The 19,992-nt window shown below is 42.8% G+C and overlaps 1 protein-coding gene across 4 annotated transcripts in view; it reads left to right on the forward strand.

The window, feature by feature from the left end:
• BICRAL (BICRA like chromatin remodeling complex associated protein) overlaps positions 1-19,992 on the forward strand; it is a 67,868-nt gene that overhangs the window by 27,378 nt on the left and 20,498 nt on the right. For 2 of the 4 annotated variants that reach the window (XM_040473531.1, XM_040473532.1), the window contains 4 exons: positions 1,029-1,074; positions 2,795-2,843; positions 2,932-3,000; positions 5,572-7,251. In XM_040473531.1, the coding sequence (XP_040329465.1) occupies positions 1,034-1,074; positions 2,795-2,843; positions 2,932-3,000; positions 5,572-7,251 (1,839 nt within the window). In that variant the 5' untranslated portion in view covers positions 1,029-1,033. Of the gene's footprint in view, positions 1-57; positions 172-1,027; positions 1,075-2,794; positions 2,844-2,931; positions 3,001-5,571; positions 7,252-19,992 lie in introns of those variants that run through there. The other 2 variants (XM_040473529.1, XM_040473530.1) reach the window with 2 other exon arrangements.

Genomic DNA, 19,992 nt, shown 5'->3' on the forward strand with positions numbered 1-19,992 from the left:
TCCCTCTTCTGGGCATCTCTTCAGGATTTCATTCCTCCGTCCAACTGCCGTTCACAACTGCCCTTTCCAACTGCTCCAGAACTCTTGGCCCCAGCATTCCGTGATGTAAATTATTCCACGCATGGCTCGAAATGGGTGCGAAGCAGTGTTGCCAGGTGTCGGATCACTAGTGTAAGTTTACCGGATCTCGGGGGAGGGACGAGAAAGGGGGAGAACTGCTCTTGGAATTTGTCCGGTTGTTACCACTTCAGCCCGGAGCACAGTCACCGCGCTGGCTGAGCTTGATGCTGGCGGTGGCTGGGGAGAGAGGGAGCTTGCTGGGGGCTGGGAGCCGGGGGTGAATTGAGGGTTGAGATTTTCCACTTTAAAGATTCCAGTGATGGGATGTAGATTGTTTGGAATTGAAGGGTTGGCGGTGCTGCTGCTGCTCCTGGGGGAGGAACCTGGGACCTCCGGGGCAAAGCCAAAGCCAAAGCCAAAGCCTGTAGCAGTCCAGCCTGGAGCTATGGTGTCTCCTCTGTCTCAGAAAAGTAGGGAGAACCGGCTTTTCTGTTTCTGTAAAGAGAGCCAAACTATGGCAAGAAATCCACATTGCTCACCGTGTTTGGAAATACTCAGTCATAAAACTCAAACACCTCTTGGATGCATGAGATTTTTCTCTAAAACAAATACTATTTTCTCCCCTTTTGCACGATATGTTTTGAGGAAGTTCCTGTTCCTGGTTTACGGTCCCTTTGGGGAATCTGTGTGGGAAGGATTGCCGCCAACTATCTTTGATTTATCTAGATTCCTTTATGACTTGTAAGTTAAGGATTTGTGTTCAATAAAAACAACTTAAATTGAATATTTAGTCTCTTGAATAACCACAAAATTAAAAAAAAACTCCCATTAAAAACAAGCAGTTAAAGAAAAAGCTTCCATGAATTACACAGTTATTTAGGAAAGTATAGAGTGTATTTTTGTGTTGCGTTGGCACGACTGGCTTTAATCTGCTTTCTAACCAGCGTTCTCTTATTCCTTTTGTGTAGTTGTCATGGATGATGACGACGACTCGTGTCTCCTTGATCTTATTGGGTAAGATGCTCATTCCAGAACCAGGGTGAATCAGATGTGTAAGGTTTGCCGTACTAAAACAACCTACTAAGCTAGCATATTAAAACTGGGTGGGTTTTGGGGGCACCTGGCTGCCTCAGTCAGTGGAGCGTGTGACTCTTGATCTCAGGGGCATGAGTTCAAGCCTTACATTGGGAGTAGAGATTACCTAAAATTTAAACTTATACCCCAATGTTTATAGCAGCACTTTCAACAAGAGCCAAATTATGGAAAGAGCCTAAATGTCCATCAACTGATGAATGGATAAAGAAGTTGTGGTTTATATATACAATGGAATACTACTTGGCAATGAGAAAGAATGAAATATGGCCTTTTGTAGCAACGTGGATGGAACTGGCGAGTGTGATGCTAAGTGAAATAAGTCATACAGAGAAAGACAGATACCATATGTTTTCACTCTTATGTGGATCCTGAGAAACTTAACAGAAGACCATGGGGGAGGGGAAGGGGAAAAAAAAGTTAGAGAGGGAAGGAGGCAAACCATAAGAGACTCTTAAAAACTGAGAATAGGGACACCTGCGTGGCTCAGGGTTGAGCGTCTGACTTCAGCTCAGGTCATGATTTCACGGTTCATGAGTTCGAGCCCTGTGTTGGGCTCTGTGCTGATGGCTCAGAGCCTGGAGCCTGCTTCGGATTCTGTGTCTCCCTCTCTCTCTGCTCCTCCCCTACTTGTGCTCTGTCTCTCTCTGTCTCTCAGAAATAAATAAATGTAAAAAAAAAAAAAATTAAAAAAAAACCTGAGGGTTGATGGGGGGTAGGAGGGAGGGGAAAGTCGGTGATGGGCATTGAGGAGGGCACCTGTTGGGATGAGCACTGGGAGTTGTATGGAAACCAATCTGACAATAAATTTCATATTAAAAAAAATAAAAATAAAAAAGCTGGGTGGGTTTTTAAAATAAAAATCAAGGGGCACCTGGGTGGCTCAGTTGGTTAAGCATCTGACTTCAGCTCAGGTTATGATCTCACAGGTTGCAAATTCAAGCCTTGCATTAGGCTCTCTGTTGTCTGCACAGATCCCACTTCAGATCTCTGTCTCTCTCTGCCCCTCCCTGGCTCTCACGTGCATGCTCTCTCTATCTCTCTCTCTCTCTCAAAAATAAACATTTAAATAAATAAATAAATAAATAAATAAATAAATAAATAAATAAAAAATCAACATAGATTAACAAAGATATTTGGATATGATAGGGTTCATACTTAGGTTATCCTTTATTAAATTTACTTTCTAACAAATCCCAGAGACAGAAATAAGTGATAATAGGAAATGGAACAACATCAGGAAAATCAATAATAAAACCAAAAAACTAATAAGGGCACCTTGGTGGTTCAGTCAGTTAAGCATCCAACTCCTTGATTTTGGCTCAGGCCATGATCTCATGGTTTATGAGATTGAGCCCCACATCAGGCTCTGTGCTGATAGCATGGAGCCTGCTTGGGATTCTCTCTCTCTCTCTTTCTCTCTCTCTCTCTCTGCCTCTCTCTCTCTCTCTCCAAATAAATAAATAAATAAACTAAAAAAAAAAAAACACCCACAAAACAAAAAAACTAATAAAATCGTTTAAAAACAGGGAGAGAATTTTACTCAGGCTATGTCATTTTCTTTTGACCCTCGTGAGAATGAATCCTAAATACAGGTTATGTACTTATTTGCTGATTTCCTTTCCTTGTTGTTGTTTTCCAGAGACCCACAAGCATTGAACTATTTTCTACACGGACCTAGTAATAAATCTGTAAGTAATACTTAGAACATCACAGATATAAATTTTGTTCCTTCTTTACAGTTAAAGTAATCACCTTATTGAATTTGTACCTTTGCAGAGCAATGATGACTCAACTAGCACAGGATATTCTGCAGCCAATTCAAATTCAATTTTCGCCAACTCCAGTGTGAGTATTGGAAGCTGAATTCAGTGGTCAAGTGTTTCTCCCTCCTTGCTGCCTTGTGTCCGGAGGCTTCAGTCGCCTTTGGATCCTGATGGGAGTTATTACCTTGTCTCTTATAATTGGCATGGAAGGAAATCTACCGAATGGTGTTGACATTGTCTCCTTTTAACTTAGTCAATTAAGATAAACTATATGAGATTTACTTTGCCATTTTCCTGACTTATAACCTAAGAAAGCCATATTAGGATGTTTAGGGACTTGTTACATAGCTTTAAAGAAATTACTCTTCATTACAAACATTTTCATCTTAAAACGAGAAAAAAAAATTAATGACTGAAAATTACTGAGCATTTAGTATGTTCTTGGCACCAACTGTTTAGCATGATTAACCTCATTACTACACATGATAACTCCAAGAAGTAGGTTCTATTATGATCTCTATTTTATGGATGAGGAAACTAAAGCACAGAGAGGTTAGTACTTGCTCAAAATTATACAGCCAGGAGTTGGAGAGCTAGGATTCTCCCTCAGATCACCAATTCTGGATTCCATATTCTCAAGCTCTAGGAGTGTCCAGACAAGAAACCTGACCTGGGGGATAGGGAAGTCCTGCCTACAGACTATGTCCAGATGACTACATTCAAGCCTATCTTAATCAAGTGCCTTCTTCCATCATGGATGATAGCCCAGAGTCAGACTGCCCCAAGTGTGAATCCTCACTCTGCCACCTCCTAGCCCTGTCACCTTGGATATGTCACTAAATCTCTATAGAGTTCAGTTTCCTTATTTATGAAACCAGGAGAATAACAGAACTACTTCCTAGGTTGGTTAACATTAATTGACTAGTCCAGGGAAATTACTTGGTACAGTGCTCAATAAAGATTAAGTTATCATCAGGGCCTTTATTTCCTTCATCTATGACATGGAATGGTATTCAGAAAGCCCTTGGGAGTGCAGAGTTCTTTCACGTATTTGAGTGTGTGTGAGTTGTGTCAGATCATAGGATGTATGACACATCCACATGCTACAGGTGGCTTTGAAGTTACAACACTGATCTCCTGTAAGGCTTGTGAATCAGTAGCACTTTTGAAATTCATTCTGAACGAGTAATAATTTTATGTGGTGCCATTAAGCACATAAGGTAGATATTTAGCCTGTCCCTTGACGTGAATGATTTTTATTTACCAACTCTCCCCCTTCCGTGTGAGTATGACTTCTGACTTTTCAGACTGCCAGTATGTATTTATTGGGAATTTCTATTACATCATGGGAGGTGAGGTAGAAATTTTTTTTTTCAGCAGAAATATTTTTCAAGGATGGCTGTTTAAACTTATGGCCTGTTAATTTGTACATTGTAAAAACATTAAACTGTGTATGACCATTCAGGAGATATCCATTGTTGTCTAGATATTGTTCCGCAAAAAAAAAACATCTCCTTGCTTCCATTTGCTTTCCCCATTTCCTTTCGGAGGACTCCTCAAGTCCTACCGCATTGGTCCTGCTTCAACTGTTGAGGGTTGAGGGTCAAATGATGTAGTCTTCGGTTTTCTACCTAGTTCTTCCCATCATCTATGAAAATCTCTACACTTTTGCAAGGTTGCATTGACCTGTTTTTAATTTTTTTTCTTCATCTTTTTTTTTGAATGTTCAGTGGCATTAAAATACTTATGAAATTTACCATCTTAACCATTTTTAAGTTCAGTAGTGTGAAGTACATTTGTGTTATCCCTACCTGTGGATTCCGTATCTTTTCTTTTATAAATTTTGACATGTCCCAAGAAAAACTGGTAGACAGTGGAGTATATCTTATTTATCACGTTCGTTTCTCTTCGTATGCCTGTGTCGTCTCTAGTTGGAATGCCCATTCCTAAGGATTCCTTAAGGACAGAAACTAACACACAAGTGGGTGCTTGATGACTAAAATGTTGATGGACTTTTACTTTTGAATAGGACACTGAAATCGTTTTGAAAGCGGCGTAATAAGCGGATTCCTTCTAAGAAATCGAATGACCGCTCACTCATGTGGGAAGCTTGTTTTCGTCTGGACTGGTCTTGCCTGGGGTGGTAGGGATAGAACTAGACATGTTCTGAGAAGCCCGGAATGACAGGGCTGAATCTAGGATACCTTCTGGACCTCTAACAGAATAGTACCCAGAACTCCCAAAATTCACTTAGATTCCTGTCGTGCAAAGGACTAGACATGGCTATTTCTTGGATTCTTACACACCCTGGGCCGAGTCTCACTCAAGCCCTGGACTGGGAGTAGTCCTGAAAAATAAAGCCTTTGTCAGTATCTGAAAAAATGGAGCTAAACTCCAGGTAGTCATCAGTATGATCCTGTTATGTATCTATTTTCTATGAACTAATTTACTAGAGTGCTGAATGTGTACGCTTACAGGAATAATGTTAAACATCATCACGAAGGAAATTCAGTATCAGAATAAGCTGAGCACTTTGAAGAGCTGTGCCTGTTAGGCTTTATTCTATTCAAAAGTGAGGTTTGTGTTGTGTTGTTTTAAGAGCTTCTTTCAAAGGTTGGATATGCCAGGTAACATACTTGTGTATGTTTTTTAGAATGCTGATCCTAAGTCATCCCTCAAAGCCGTAAGCAACCAGCTTGGAGAAGGGCCCAGTGATGGACTGCCACTTTCAAGTAGCCTTCAGTTTCTTGAAGATGAACTTGAGTCTTCTCCTCTTCCCGATCTCAGTGAGGACCAACCTTTCGACATTCTTCAGAAATCCCTGCAGGAGGCCAATATCACTGAACAGACATTGGCAGAAGAGGCATATTTGGACGCCAGTATAGGTTCAAGCCAACAGTTTGCACAAGCCCAGCTTCATCCTTCTTCATCAGCATCGTTTACTCAGGCTTCTAATGTTTCGAATTACTCAGGTCAGACGCTGCAGCCTATAGGGGTGACTCACGTGCCTGTTGGAGCATCATTTGCAAGCAATACGGTGGGGGTGCAACATGGCTTTATGCAACACGTGGGGATCAGTGTGCCCAGCCAGCATCTGTCTAATAGCGGTCAGATTAGCAGTTCGGGTCAGATACAGCTAATTGGCTCATTTGGTAATCAACCCTCCATGATGACTATTAATAACCTAGACGGATCTCAAATCATATTGAAGGGCAGCGGGCAGCAAGCCCCATCAAATGTGAGTGGAGGACTCCTGGTTCACAGACAGACTCCCAATGGCAACTCCTTGTTTGGGAGCTCCAGTTCCAGTCCCGTAGCACAGCCTGTTACCGTTCCATTTAACAGCACAAATTTTCAGACGTCTCTACCTGTGCATAACATCATCATACAGAGGGGTCTTGCACCAAATTCAAATAAAGTCCCGATCAATATCCAGCCAAAGCCTATCCAGATGGGTCAGCAGAATACGTACAATGTGAACAATTTGGGAATACAGCAGCACCACGTTCAACAAGGGATCTCCTTTGCCTCCGCCAGCTCACCCCAGGGCTCCGTAGTTGGTCCGCACATGTCCGTGAACATCGTAAACCAACAGAACACAAGGAAGCCAGTCACCTCACAGGCAGTGAGCAGCGCTGGGGGTAGTATCGTTATTCATTCTCCCATGGGCCAGCCTCACACACCCCAAAGTCAGTTCCTCATACCCACAAGCCTTTCTGTCAGTTCCAACTCGGTACATCATGTCCAGACCATAAATGGGCAACTGCTTCAGACTCAACCTTCTCAGCTCATCTCCGGCCAAGTGGCCTCGGAGCATGTCATGTTGAACAGAAACTCTTCCAACATGCTCAGGACCAACCAAGCCTATTCTGGACAGATGCTGAACAACCAGAATGCCGCCGTCCAGTTGGTGTCTGGGCAAACGTTTGCCGCCTCTGGAAGCCCAGTGATTGTCAATCATGCCTCTCCTCAGATTGTTGGTGGACAGATGCCCTTGCAGCAAGCGTCACCAACCGTATTACACCTGTCACCTGGGCAGAGCAGCGTGTCCCAAGGGAGACCTGGCTTCACCACCATGCCCTCGGTGACCAACATGTCAGGACCTAGTCGGTTCCCTGTCGTCAGCTCATCCAGCACTGCCCATCCTAGTCTTGGGTCTGCGGTTCAGTCGGGTGCATCAGGATCAAACTTCACGGGAGATCAGCTGACCCAGCCGAACAGGACTCCAGTACCGGTCAGTGCGTCTCATCGTCTTCCAGTTTCTTCTTCCAAATCTACCAGCACCTTCAGTAACACCCCTGGAGCGGGAACCCAGCAGCAGTTCTTCTGTCAGGTACATTTGCTTTATCGCACAAATGTTGGGAGGATTCCAGAAAACGAAAATGGAATGTGTATTTCACAGAATATAATTTTCATCCTAAACTCCCAATTTATTCATTAACAACTCTCTTTTTCTTTTTCTTAAGTTTATGTATTTATTTTGAGAGAGAGAGAGCAGGAGAGGGGCAATGAGAAGGAGAGACAGAATCCCAAGCAGGCTTCACGCTATCAGCGAGGGACCCGATGTGAGGCTCGAACTCACAAACTGTGCGTGAGATCATGACCTGAGCTGAGCTTAACCGGCTGAGCCACCCAGGCGCCCCTCACTAACGATTCTTTTTTTCATTAACAATTTTCAACTTGTGATTGATTGCCTTTTTTCTTCCTAATTAAAAAGATTTGTTTTTTACTTTTTATTTTATTTTTTTAGTTTAGAGAGAGAGAGAGTGTGTGTGTGCGAGCAGGGGGGAGGGGAGGCACAGAGGGAGAGAGAGAATCTTAAGCAGGCTCCACACTCAGCAAGGAGCCCGACGCAGGGCTCGATCTCACGACCCTGGGATCATGACCTGAGCCGAAATCAAGAGTCGAACACTCAACTGACTGAGCCACCCAGACACCCCCTTAATTAATATTTTTCATCCATCATAGCATTGTGGTTTGGAGTGGGGCTCTAGAGTCAGTCTTATGGATTTGAATCTAAGCTTTATGACATAGAGCAAGTCTTACTTTAACTTACCTCTCTAGACTTACTTTTCTTCATCAGCGAAATGGACATATATTCCCATGGGGTTATTGGGGGGATTAAATGAGATAATCCACACAAAGCACTTAACGTAGTCCCTAACAGCAAATAGCAAATACTCGATGAGAGCCAATTAATACATATACTTGATGAAACGTATGACAGGCATTTAAAATGAAAGCTTATGGTAGATTATTTACTTACATCATATAGTAAGCCGCTAGGTCATGTAACTATGGACTGGGTGGAGACGTTGTGACTGCTTCTTGGGTGTCAGTCAGAAAGGCTCAGGGATTCAGTACGATTCATCAGTGGGTAACTGCCCTGCGCGGGAGGGATGTATACAGAGGGAGGGATCCAAAATTACCGTGGGCAGTTGGTAAACCCACAGAAGGATTATGTTTCTAAAAATCGTCTCAAATGTCATCAGCTTTGGTCCTGAACCCCTATCTGTGGATCCTTGAATTCCTCCTCTAGCTTCTAATTCACACTCATCCTGAACACTGTCCGTAGTTCCAGCTCCACACCCCGCCTTCACCTCTGTGGTCGACCCTGTTTCGTCCTCCATTTCCACTGCCTTGCTCCTCCATGTTTATTTATTTATTTATTAATGTTTATTTATGTTTGAGAGAGAGAGAGAGACACAGAGCATGAGCAGGAGAGAGTCAGAGAGAGAGGGGAACACAGAATCCGAAGCAGGCTCCACACTCCAAGCTATCAACACAGTGTCCGATGTGGGGCTCAAACTCACGAACAGTGAGATCAGACCTGAGCCGACGTCGGACGCTTAACCGACTGAGCCACCCAGGTGCCCCTCCTCCATATTTAGATGTACTCAAAAACCTCTCCGTGCTGGGTACATCGATAGTTTTCAAACTGTATACCTTTGACTTAGTCATTCCACTAAGAGTCCTAGGGAAACAAAGATTATTTATGATCAAGGACATTCAGTGTATTACTTTCAGTGTCAGAGGTTGTGTGTGGGTGTGTTTTGAAATAATGTCAGACTTCTAGAAAAGTCAAAGTTGCAAGAAGAGTATAAAGAATTGTCATATACCCTTCACCAAGATTCCCCAAATGTTAACTTTTTACTACATTTGTTTTATCCTCCTCTCTCTCTCTCCCCTTGCCCCCCCATACACACACACACACACACACACACACACACACACACAATTTTGAGAGTAAATTGTAGGCACAATGCCTCTTTAGCCCTAAATACTTTGGACTTCAGTCTAAAAACGGAAACATTTGGGACGCCTGGGTGGCTCAGTCGGTTAAGCGTCCGACTTCAGCTCAGGTCATGATCTCACAGTTGGTGAGTTTGAGCCCTGCATCGGGCTCTATGCTGACAGCTCAGAGCCTGGAGCCTGCTTCAGATTCTGTGTCTGCCTCGCTCTCTGCTCCTCCCCCACTCACACACTCTCTCTCAAAAATAAATATTTTAGAAAAAAGAAAGAAAAAAATGGAAACATTTTCCCACATAACCATAGGTAGTACAGTTATCAAAACCAGGAAATTAGCATTAGTACAGCATTTTTACCTAATCTACAGACCTTATCCAGATTTAGTTGATTTTCCCAAGAATGCCCATTACAACGAAAGGGGGAAAACTTGTATTGTTTTGTTTTTATGGCCCAGGGTCACTGTCTAATTGTGTCATAATGTCTTTAAATCTGGAACATTTCCTCCATCTTTTTTGGTCCTTTAGGACCCTGATATTTTTGAAGAGTGCAAACCAATTTTTATGTAGAATGTCCCTCAATTCACATTTCTCTGCCGTTTCCTCATGATTAGATCCAGGTCATACATTTTTGATAGGACTGTCGCAGAAATGATACATCATCATCATGTGGATTTGTCCCATTCCCGGTGGTGTAAACTTTGAACGCTTGCTTAAGATGGTGTCCGATGCTTCTTAATAAGTTTCTTCTAGGAGATACTTTGACACCATGTCAGTATCCAGTCACTCATCAAACTTGCACATATGTTAAGTTTCCATTGATAATTCCTGACCAAATCCATTATTATGGAATCTGCTATTGCTGTGATGGCCACCAAATAGAGATTTTCTGATTCCATCATATGTTCTACATTAATTGTTGGCATTCTTCTCTGAGAAAGCATTTCCTTTTCTTCTTTTACTTACATGTTTGTTTATATCAGTATGGACTCAGAGGTTCTTATTTTACTCAGGGGGTTATATATTGTTGTAGTCACTTATCTTGATGCTCAAGTTACTTTGATGGCCACTGGGCACCCCTCCAAATTGGCTGCTGGTCCTTCTGACACATTTCCATTGTGCCTTGAGCACTTTCTTTAATTTCTGGCAAAACAAGATGTTCCGTGTTTATCTTTTATTTTCCTGACTCTGCCCTGGAACCAATCATTTACTTAAGGAGGCTCATTCCTTCTAGTGGAGAGCAGTATTTAGAAACTATGACCTGAGCACTACACGTTCATTGCTACTGACCTGGGACTTATATATATTTACACACCCCCAACATCTGTAGCTATTTATATATCAATCTGTATTAAAAGCAATGAGCTCCTATTGATACTTCCTATTCTAATCCAGGACCACTGGGTTCATTATTCAATTCTCTTTCTTTTCCATTTCCAAACATCTCCCATGTTTCCTCTTTTCTAACAGTGAGAAAGGCAACTCCACAATATATCTATATAGATATATAGGTGTATATATAGGTATAGATATATCTATACAGATATATAGATATAGATATAGATATGTAGGTATAGATATATAGATAGATCGATATAGATATATAGATACAGATATATCGATATAGGTATATAGATATAGATATATAGATATAGGTATATCTATTTGCTCAATCCTAGAGTACATAGAAAATGGTTTCAGAATTGCTACCCCATACCACCATGAAAAAACAAACCTACTAATGAGACTTCAGCATCAGTCTACAGTTCTGTCTTTAGCCTAAAGGCATATGGTCAAAATACTGTGTTCTAAATTACTTGGGTTAGTGCTTTTCCCTCCTCCCTTGGTGTATTTATGCTATTCATTTGAAATATAGTCCTGCTTATTAATTGTAGGAGTCTTTCCCCACCACCCTTATTGATTATATCTATTTCATTTCTTTTGAAAGTGTGACCCATTAGCATGGCCCCAAAAGTCAGGGCTCTGCAGAAAGTATACCTTGAGCACCTCACTCCACCCTTCTCCCACCCCTCCATCCTCTCCTGCCAGTTCTCGGCCCCCTCTGTATTCACTGATCTCATTCGTTTCTAGTTATTTATCCTACGTTTATTTTTACACAAATGAGCTGATATATGTAATGTGTTATGTCTAATTTCCCTTCCTTTTTTTAGATGTTTTTATTTATTTTTGAGAGAGAGAGTGCAAGCAAGGGAGGGGCAGAGAGAGGGAGACAGAGGATCCAAAGCAGGCTCTACACTGACAGCAGCAAGCCCGATGTGGGGCTCAAACTCACCAACTGGGAGATCATGACCTGAGCCAAAGTCAGACATTCAACCAACTGAGCCACCCAGGTGCCCGCCACCCTTCCCTTCTTATTCAATTATAGCATGCTGTAGATACTCTTCTATACTTTGGTTGCTAAAAAGTTTTCTAAAAACCCAAATGTCTAGGGGCACCTGGGTGGCTCAGTCAGTTAAGTGTCCGACTTCGGCTCAGGTCATGATCTCAGGGTTCGTGAGTTCGAGCCCCATATCGAGCTTCCTGCAGTCAGCATAGAGTCAGCTTTGGATCCTCTATCCCCCCACCTCTGCCCCTCCCCTGCTCGTGTTGTCTCTCTCTCAAAAATAAATAAAAATAAAATAAAAAATGTCTAATAATAGAAGAATGATCGGCTGTGATGAAAACTATGCAGCTATTTAAAATGTTTCCGAGGGGAACCTGCCTGGCTTAGTTGGTGGAGTTTGTGACTCTTGATCTCAGGGTTGTAGATTTGAGCCCCACATTGGGTGTAGAGATTACTTTAAAAAAAAGAAAAAATCTTTTTAAGAAAAATTTTTTAATGTTTATTTATTTATGAGAAAGAGAGAGAGAGAGAGAGAGAGAGAGAGAGAGAGAGAGAGACAGAGCTTGAGTGGGGGAGGAACAGAAAGGAGGAGGCACACAGATTTTGAAACAGGCTCCAGGCTCTGTGCTGTCAGCCCAGAGCCCGATGCGGAGCTTGAACCCATGGACCATCAGATCTTGACCGGAGCCAAAGTCGAATGCTTAACCGACTGAGCCACCCAGGCGCCCCCCAAAAAAGAAAATCTTTAAAAAAATAAAATAAAATATTTTCAAAAAACAACTTAAAGATTTGGGGAAAGACTTACAAAATAATCTTTTAAGTGTACATTTAAATTTGAAATATTTAAAACGTGCATTTAGGGGCGCCTGGGTGGCGCAGTCGGTTAAGCATCCGACTTCAACCAGGTCACGATCTCGCGGTCCGTGAGTTCGAGCCCCGCGTCAGGCTCTGGGCTGATGGCTCGGAGCCTGGAGCCTGTTTCCGATTCTGTGTCTCCCTCTCTCTCTGCCCCTCCCCCGTTCATGCTCTGTCTCTCTCTGTCCCAAAAATAAATAAACGTTGAAAAAAAAATAAAATAAATAAAATAAAATAAAATAAAATAATAAAACGTACATTTAAATGTATAATAAAGAGGGGCACCTGGCTAGCTCAGTCAGTAGAGCGTACGAAACTTGATCTCAGGGTCATTAGTTAAAGCCCCACATTGGGTGTAGAGCTTACTTAAAAAAAATTTTTTTAAATAAATGTATAAGATTGAATAAATAATTTGTTTTCACTCTTAGAAAAATGATGGGGAGAGACAATATGTTGAATTAGAAAACAGAAAACACTTGCTGATAAAACACCCAGAATATAACATTAACAGCAGTTCTCTGGATAGTAGATTTATAGATTATTCTCACTTTCTTCTAGTTTTAAAAACTTGCCCCACACAGGAGACATGATATCTGGACAGCATTTATCAAAACATTTATGCATTTTTAAAAATAAGTAAAATGTGCAGGGCATCTGGGTGGCTCAGTTGGTTAAGCACCCGACTTCGGCTCAGGTCATGATCTCACACACAGTTCATGAGTTTGAGCCCCACATCGGACTCTATGCTGACAGCTCAGAGCCTGGAGCCTGCCTCAGATTCTGTGTCTCCCTCTCTCTCTGCCTCTCCCCCACTCACGCTCTGTCTCTGTCTCTCAAAAATGAATAAATGTTTAAAAAAAAAATAAGTAAAATGTGCAACTGGTAAAAACTTAAAAACAGTTCCAAGAGAGTTGAGAGTGAAAAGTAAGTCTTCCTGCCAGTTCCCAAGTTTCTCTCCGAAAGCCTGCCACCGCGTCTAGGTTCTTTCTCTGTATTCTCCCTGAGAGAGCCTCTATGCATACGGACGGGCACAAATAACTGCAGACGTCTGCTTAACTCTGCAACACGCCATGGGTGTTTTTACTTAATTCCATAACTTGAGGATTGTTTTCATATCAGTATGTGTTGATCTGTTTTATGTTTGCTGTTATTAATGATATATAATCAGCTACGGCATGATCTCTCTTTAACCCCTGTGTAACAAATAATGCCTTGATAAGGAAAAAAAAAAAGTCTGTCTGAGTCCCAAAAGTTTCAGTTATCCAGAGGTAACAAGAAGCCTCCACTGGCAGCTCCAGAGTAATTTTTTGTGACCTTTAATGCCAAAAAGTATTGGGAACTAGGTCAGTTGCATCAGGCATATTGGAGTAAGGAGGACACAGCCTTGGAGACCGCATAGTTAGAAAAGTAATGTTGAGGTGTTATCTCAATTTTAAACCCCCAGAACATCCAGGAACACTTAACAGTGACTCTCTTTTTTACTTTACAATTTCCATGTAAAATTTCTGTATAAATTACTTTATAGAATGTTGTAATAAACAAAAACACCGGGCGCCTGGCTGACTCAGTCAGAAGAGCATGCAACTCTCGATCTCAGGGTCGTCAGTTCGAGCCCCACGTTGGGTGTAGAAATTACTTAAATAAATAAATATTAAAAACAGCAACAACAATAACAACACCATTCCCAGGGACCTTCCATGTTTGTCTATTTAGGGAAATTTAATTCAGCAAGTTTTGATCCTGGAAGAGTTAACTCTACAGAGGAGTAAGTTTCTAAATATAAATTTTATTTGGTTTTGGCATAGAAAATACATGTATTTGGTTTAAAATCCAAAAAGTACAGAAAGGTATCTACTGTAGTGAAAATTTCCCTCCTTCTGTCCCCAGCCATCCAGTTCCCTGCAGGCAACCAATGTAACCAGTTTCTTGTAGGGTGAACTTAAGTCCCCACCCCACCTTTTGTATTGTGAAAACTTCCCAAACCCACAGAAAACTTGGAAGAGTACAGTGAACCCATTCACCTAGATTCATCTGTTGTTTATATTTTGTAATATTTGCTTCACCTGTGTGTGTCTTGTGTTTCTCTGTCTCTACATACACACTCACACACCCACAACCACCCACATACACACACACACACACACACACACACACACACACACACACACTTTTGTCTCTGAACCATCTTGAAATAAGTTTCAAATGTCATGACCCCTTACCCCTGAATACTTCACCAGCTATTTAATAAGAACAAAGGGCCGCCTTCAACGCAGCCACAATATCACAACCAAAAAAGTTAACATTAATACACTGCAGTCGTATCAGATTTTTTCCAGTTGACCCAATAATTTCCTTTACAACAGTGTTTCATTCCAGAATCCAGAGAGCACTGACATCATCTGTTGTCACATCTCTAGTCCACAGCAACCCAGATCATTTGTCTTGTAGAGTGGCCTCAGTGTGGCGGTCTCTGATTGTGACTTCACAATCAGAGTCAGGCTAAACAGTTTCAGCAAGACACAGAATGTTGAGCTGTCCTATTATTGGTGTGATCACTTACTTGGCTAAGGTGGCTTCTGCTAGGATTTTTCTCCTCCAGGTATTCAAAGGTACATTTTTTCCCTTTGTAAAGCAGAAATGATCTCCAGGATGGTGCTTTGGGACCTTGTGACTATCCTCTTTCCCAGTCTCTCATCCAGTGATTTGAGACTCTGAGCCTCACCGGAATATTAATTACATCGGTGGTTGCAAAATGGGGATTTTCTAATGGTATTCTCCTATCTATAATTATTGGCTGGGACTTTTCCAGAAAGAAGAACTTTTTCTTTCCTTCTCTCTCTCTCTCTCTCTCTCTTTTTCTGAATAACACTATGAACTCAGTTTGTCTGGGGCGGGGGGAGTTGCTTTCATTTTTAAACATTTTATTATGGGGGATTTTAAACATGAACAAAAGTAAACAAAATAGTGCAGTGAGCCCCTGTGCACAATTAGCTTCAGTGCTTACCAACTCATGGCTGTGCTTGTTCATCCATCCCCAGCTAAATTCCCCCACCCCCTGCCCGACATCATTGTGAGGCTAATCCAGACATAGAAGTTCATCTGTGATAGTTTAGTGCCTGTCTCTAAAAGATCATGCATTCTTTTTGTAGTTAATGTTGCATTCTGTTGCTTTCATTATTTTTCTTTTTGATGGCTAAAATGTCCCAAATGTGGTCAGTGGAGGCCTGCTAAAGACGCTTCTATACTTTTGACACGGCCACATCTACTTTGAGAATTTCGTGGCCCAAGATGCTGTGGGCATGTCTTCCTATTACCTAAACCTATTACCTCAGACCTAGAATCAGCCATTTCTCCAAAGAGTCCTGTCAACTGAAGTCCCTGAATGCACAGAATAATTTACAGGATTTAAACTTTCTTGTAAACAGATTAATATTCAAAAGTCGGTGATTAAAGGAGGCAGTTTACAACAGTTTAACCTGCCAAACACAAGAAAACATGTTAATTTAAGTCCAAATCTCTGCAGATCACTAGCAGATTTAGTAGCTTGTAAATTCTTCCAGGGCAGCACCCACCATGCTTGCAGGTGTTGGTTGCCATAGTGACCACCCAGCGCCCCCCCCCCCCCCATCCCTCCCTGCCCCTCCCTGCTTTCCTTTCCCTCCAGCTCAGCCTGACAACCTTACTGTGGAACCACTGGGTTTTCAGACACCCAGACTTCAAAATCTAGGTGTTTTTTCCTCTCCTTCTATACTTTTAATGACTAAATCCGACAGATTGGTCTTTGAAAGTCTCACATCTATTCTTTCCAATAGTAACAAAAATAACGATCATATTGTTGACAACTGGTACATGCCAGGGGCTATCCATATTACTGCTAATCCTTACCTTGGGGCTACAAGTAGATACTGTTTCCACTTCACAGTCTAGGAGATAGAGGTTCAGAGCATGGCCAAATTGCTTAGCGAAGCAGACTGTACCTGCTAGCTGGCTATACTGTACTCTTTTCTGTTTCTCTCCTTTTCTGCATCCTTGCCCTGAACTAGACTTTAAGAGGGACTTCAATGTAATGGGGAAAACAAGAGTTGGCAAGCAGTCAGAGCTTGCTTGTAGGTCCTTCTCTGCCAGGGATGGGTTTTGTGAACTAAGTTTGCGTCTTAAACTCTCTGAGCCCTAATTTTCTCTTCTCTAAAATGAGGAACCCTAGCTATGCAATCAAATCACCTGGGGAGCTTTTTAAAAATATGGATGCCCGGGCCTCTCCTCCATAAATTCTGGTTTAAACGGTCTGGAGAAAGGACTCTAAGCATCAGCATTTTTCAAAAGCTCCGCAAGTGATTCTAAAGAGCAACCAGGGTGGAGAACCACTGAGTTTAGATGATTTCCAAGGCCCAATCTGACCCTAATATGTGGACAAATGTAGCAATTATCTGGGTGATTGATTTGCCTTCTGCCTCTTCCTAAAGGCAGATTTCCACCACAGTAATCTTCCTAAAACGTTTGCTTGGTGACCTGAGACTCCCCATCGCCACAGGAGAAAATACAACCCCTGGCCATTAGTTAAGCTTCTCTAGTCGAAAACCCTCCATTTTAGTGAGGCTGACCCCTCCTCCACACCTCCCTGACTGGCCAGACTCATTGTGAGCCCCATGTCTTTACTGACATGGGCATTCATTACACACGCTTTCCTAACAGGTAGAAATGCCTCCTGTCCTTCAGGCCCCCACCCAAAGCCCCTAAAAGAGTGAAGCCTTTTTCCAGTGTCCCCAGATCTCTTCTCTGCACTTTTCGTTCATACTGCTCAACAGGTGCATAATCACTTACTGTGTTAAATGTTTCCTTCCTTCCTTCCTCCCTTCCTTCCTTCATTCCTGCCTTCAACAGTATTTTAGAACCTCCCAGGGCTACACCAGTCAGTTGCAGAGCAGGAGGCAGACAGATAAGCTGACAGCCACAGAGCACTGTTTTAGACACTCCGGTAGAAGTAATATACCAGATTACCAGTCTACCAGACTGCCTGGATGGCTCAGTTGGTTGAGTGTCCAACTTCAGTTCAGGCCATGATCTCACGGTTCATGAGTTCGAGCCCCATGCTGGCTCTGTGCTGACAGCTCAGAGCCTGGAGCCTGCTTTTGATTCTGTGTCTCCCTCTCTCTCTGCTCCTCCCCTGCTTATGCTCTGTCTCTCTCTTTCATTAAAAAAAAAAAAAAAAAATTTAAAAATTTTTTTAAAAAGTAAGTAATCCAGAGCTCCAGGCTCAAGAAAGACACCTCTAACCCAGATGGAATGGTTGGGGAAGGTTTCCTTGAGATAGTGACTTCTGACGGAGACCTACTAAGGGAAGGAAGAGTTACCCAGGTAGCCAGGGCCTGAGTGAAGAATGTTCCAGCAGTGGAAACAGCAGTGCAAAAGCCTAGGGAGAGAAGAGACCGTGATACTGAGGAGACAGCAAAGCAAGTTCAGATGAGATAACAGCAGATTTAGGCAGGAAAGGTGAGCAAGGACCAAATCATACAAGGACCTTGATCTGGCACGTTAAGGAGCTGGTGTCATAATCTAAGCATGAAAGACTGAAGACCTACACTAGCCTGGTGGCGCTAGAGATTGTGGGAATGGAGTGGTTTGAAGACAATTAGGTTAGACCTTCTGATTGACTGGCTATAGCAGAGAGATAAGAATGACACTCTGGACAGTGACACCAGGTTCACTGAGATAGAGAGCATGAGAAGGAGTTGTGGTTTGAAGGGAAATTATGAGTTCAGTGTAGGGTATGTTTGCCAAGCCTGAAAACCTGTAGGACAACCAAAGTGTATGATATACAGCTACCAAAGCACAGGACCAAAATGTGGACGAAAATGAGACTGACCACCATATCCATTGTAACTGAAGTGGTAGAAATGGATGAAATGGATCAGGGTGAGTGTGTGAATAAAGAAAAAGTGGCCAGAAGAGAACCCCATGGCACCTTGCTATTTAGATTAGGAGAAAGAAGAGTCCACAGATGAGACTCAGAAGGTTCCAGAGAGGAGGAACCAATAGGGTCCAGCATTCTGGACGCTAAGAAAAGAGCATGTTACAGGCAGGAGGACAGAGGTCCACAGAGTGAAGCATCCCTTGAGAAGCCAGTGGAGGTAAGGATTGGGATGTTTCTGACAGCTTTAGCAATGAGGAGGCAGCTGCTGACCTTGGTAAGACTTGTTTCCATGGAGTGTCAGGTGTGGAAGCCAGAAAGATTGAAGTAGACCAGGGAGAGACTGGAAGGTGTGGTCATGAGCACACACAACATTCAGAAAAATGAAGGTAACTGATAGCTACAGGATGTAGGGCCGAGGGAATTCGTTTTTTAGGATACGGGGAAGGCTTGAGCTTTTTTTCTCAAAGCTGGATGGGAAGGAGATGGACATGAATTCCAGGGCACTGGTGGGATTCTTTGTAGAAAAGAGGAGGGATGCCTGTGCCATTTTAACAACAGAAGCAAGGAAAGGTCGAGTGGGGCTGCAGGGAAGGGTGTGGCTGTGGTGGTAGAGTTGAACGCATTGCACCTGGCTTACGGGTTTGAAGACAGTGAAGTAGCGTTCAGTGGAAAATGAGCAAAGGTGCTGGCTGGGAGAAAGAAAGGACCACACAGGCGTGAGGGCCCAGGTGAGGATAGAGGCCATAATTACAGTATGCTGATGAGCCGTGTTGGGGTCGGCCTGGGTTAGTTCTGGATGGTGAACTTCCCAGAAGTCAGAGACCGTGTTGGTGTCCTTCGGCCGCCTTCTCTGTGGTTGACCATGGTGCCCTGTACACAGCCGACACCCAGGTGCCTTCATCGAGGTACTTTGGGTTGCAACTCTCAGAAACTCACCGTATGCCTGGGTGGCTCAGTCGGCTGAGCGTCCGACTTCAGCTCAGGTCATGATCTCACGGTCTGTGGGTTCGAGCCCCACGTCGGGCTCTGTGCTGACAGCTTGGAGCCTGCTTCGGATTCTGTGTCTCCCCACCTCTCTCTACCCCTCCCCCGCTCAAGCACTGTCTCCCTCTCTCTCTCTCTCATTAAAAACATTAAAAATTTTTCTAAAAAACAAACAAACTCGCCCTGACACATTTAGCAAAAAAGGAGAACGTTCAGGAAGTCCAGTGCAGCTCCTTATAAGGTCAGAAATCAGGCTTTCTGCTGTTCCCTCAGCCTGTTCAAGATAGCGTGGCCTTTTATCTGTCCTTCATTGTTCTCTCTCACTCTTCTCCACCAAAATGGCCACCTCAGGCCGGCTTCCTATGCAAATGCAGTGGTTTCCAAAACTTAGCAGTGCATAAGAATCAAGTGGAGAGCTTTTTGGAATTTTAAATTCCTGGGGTGCCTGGGTGGCCCAGTCACTTGAGCCTCCGGCTTTGGCTCAGGTCATGATCTCACAGTTTGTGAGTTCAAGCCCCGCGTCGGGCTCTGTGCTGACAGCTCGGAGCCTGGAGCCTGCTTCGGCTTCTGTGTCTCCCTCTCTCTCTCTGCCCCTCCCCACTCATCCTCTGTGTCTCTCTCTCTCAAAAATGAATAAACATTAAATAAATAAATAAATAAATAAATAAATAAAAGAATTTTAAATTCTTTTTTTTTTTTTTAACGTTTATTTATTTTTGAGACAGAGAGAGACAG

Source organism: Herpailurus yagouaroundi, unplaced genomic scaffold (assembly GCF_014898765.1).
Source record: "Herpailurus yagouaroundi ecotype Mexico unplaced genomic scaffold, PumYag 139, whole genome shotgun sequence".
NCBI lineage: Eukaryota > Metazoa > Chordata > Mammalia > Carnivora > Felidae > Herpailurus > Herpailurus yagouaroundi.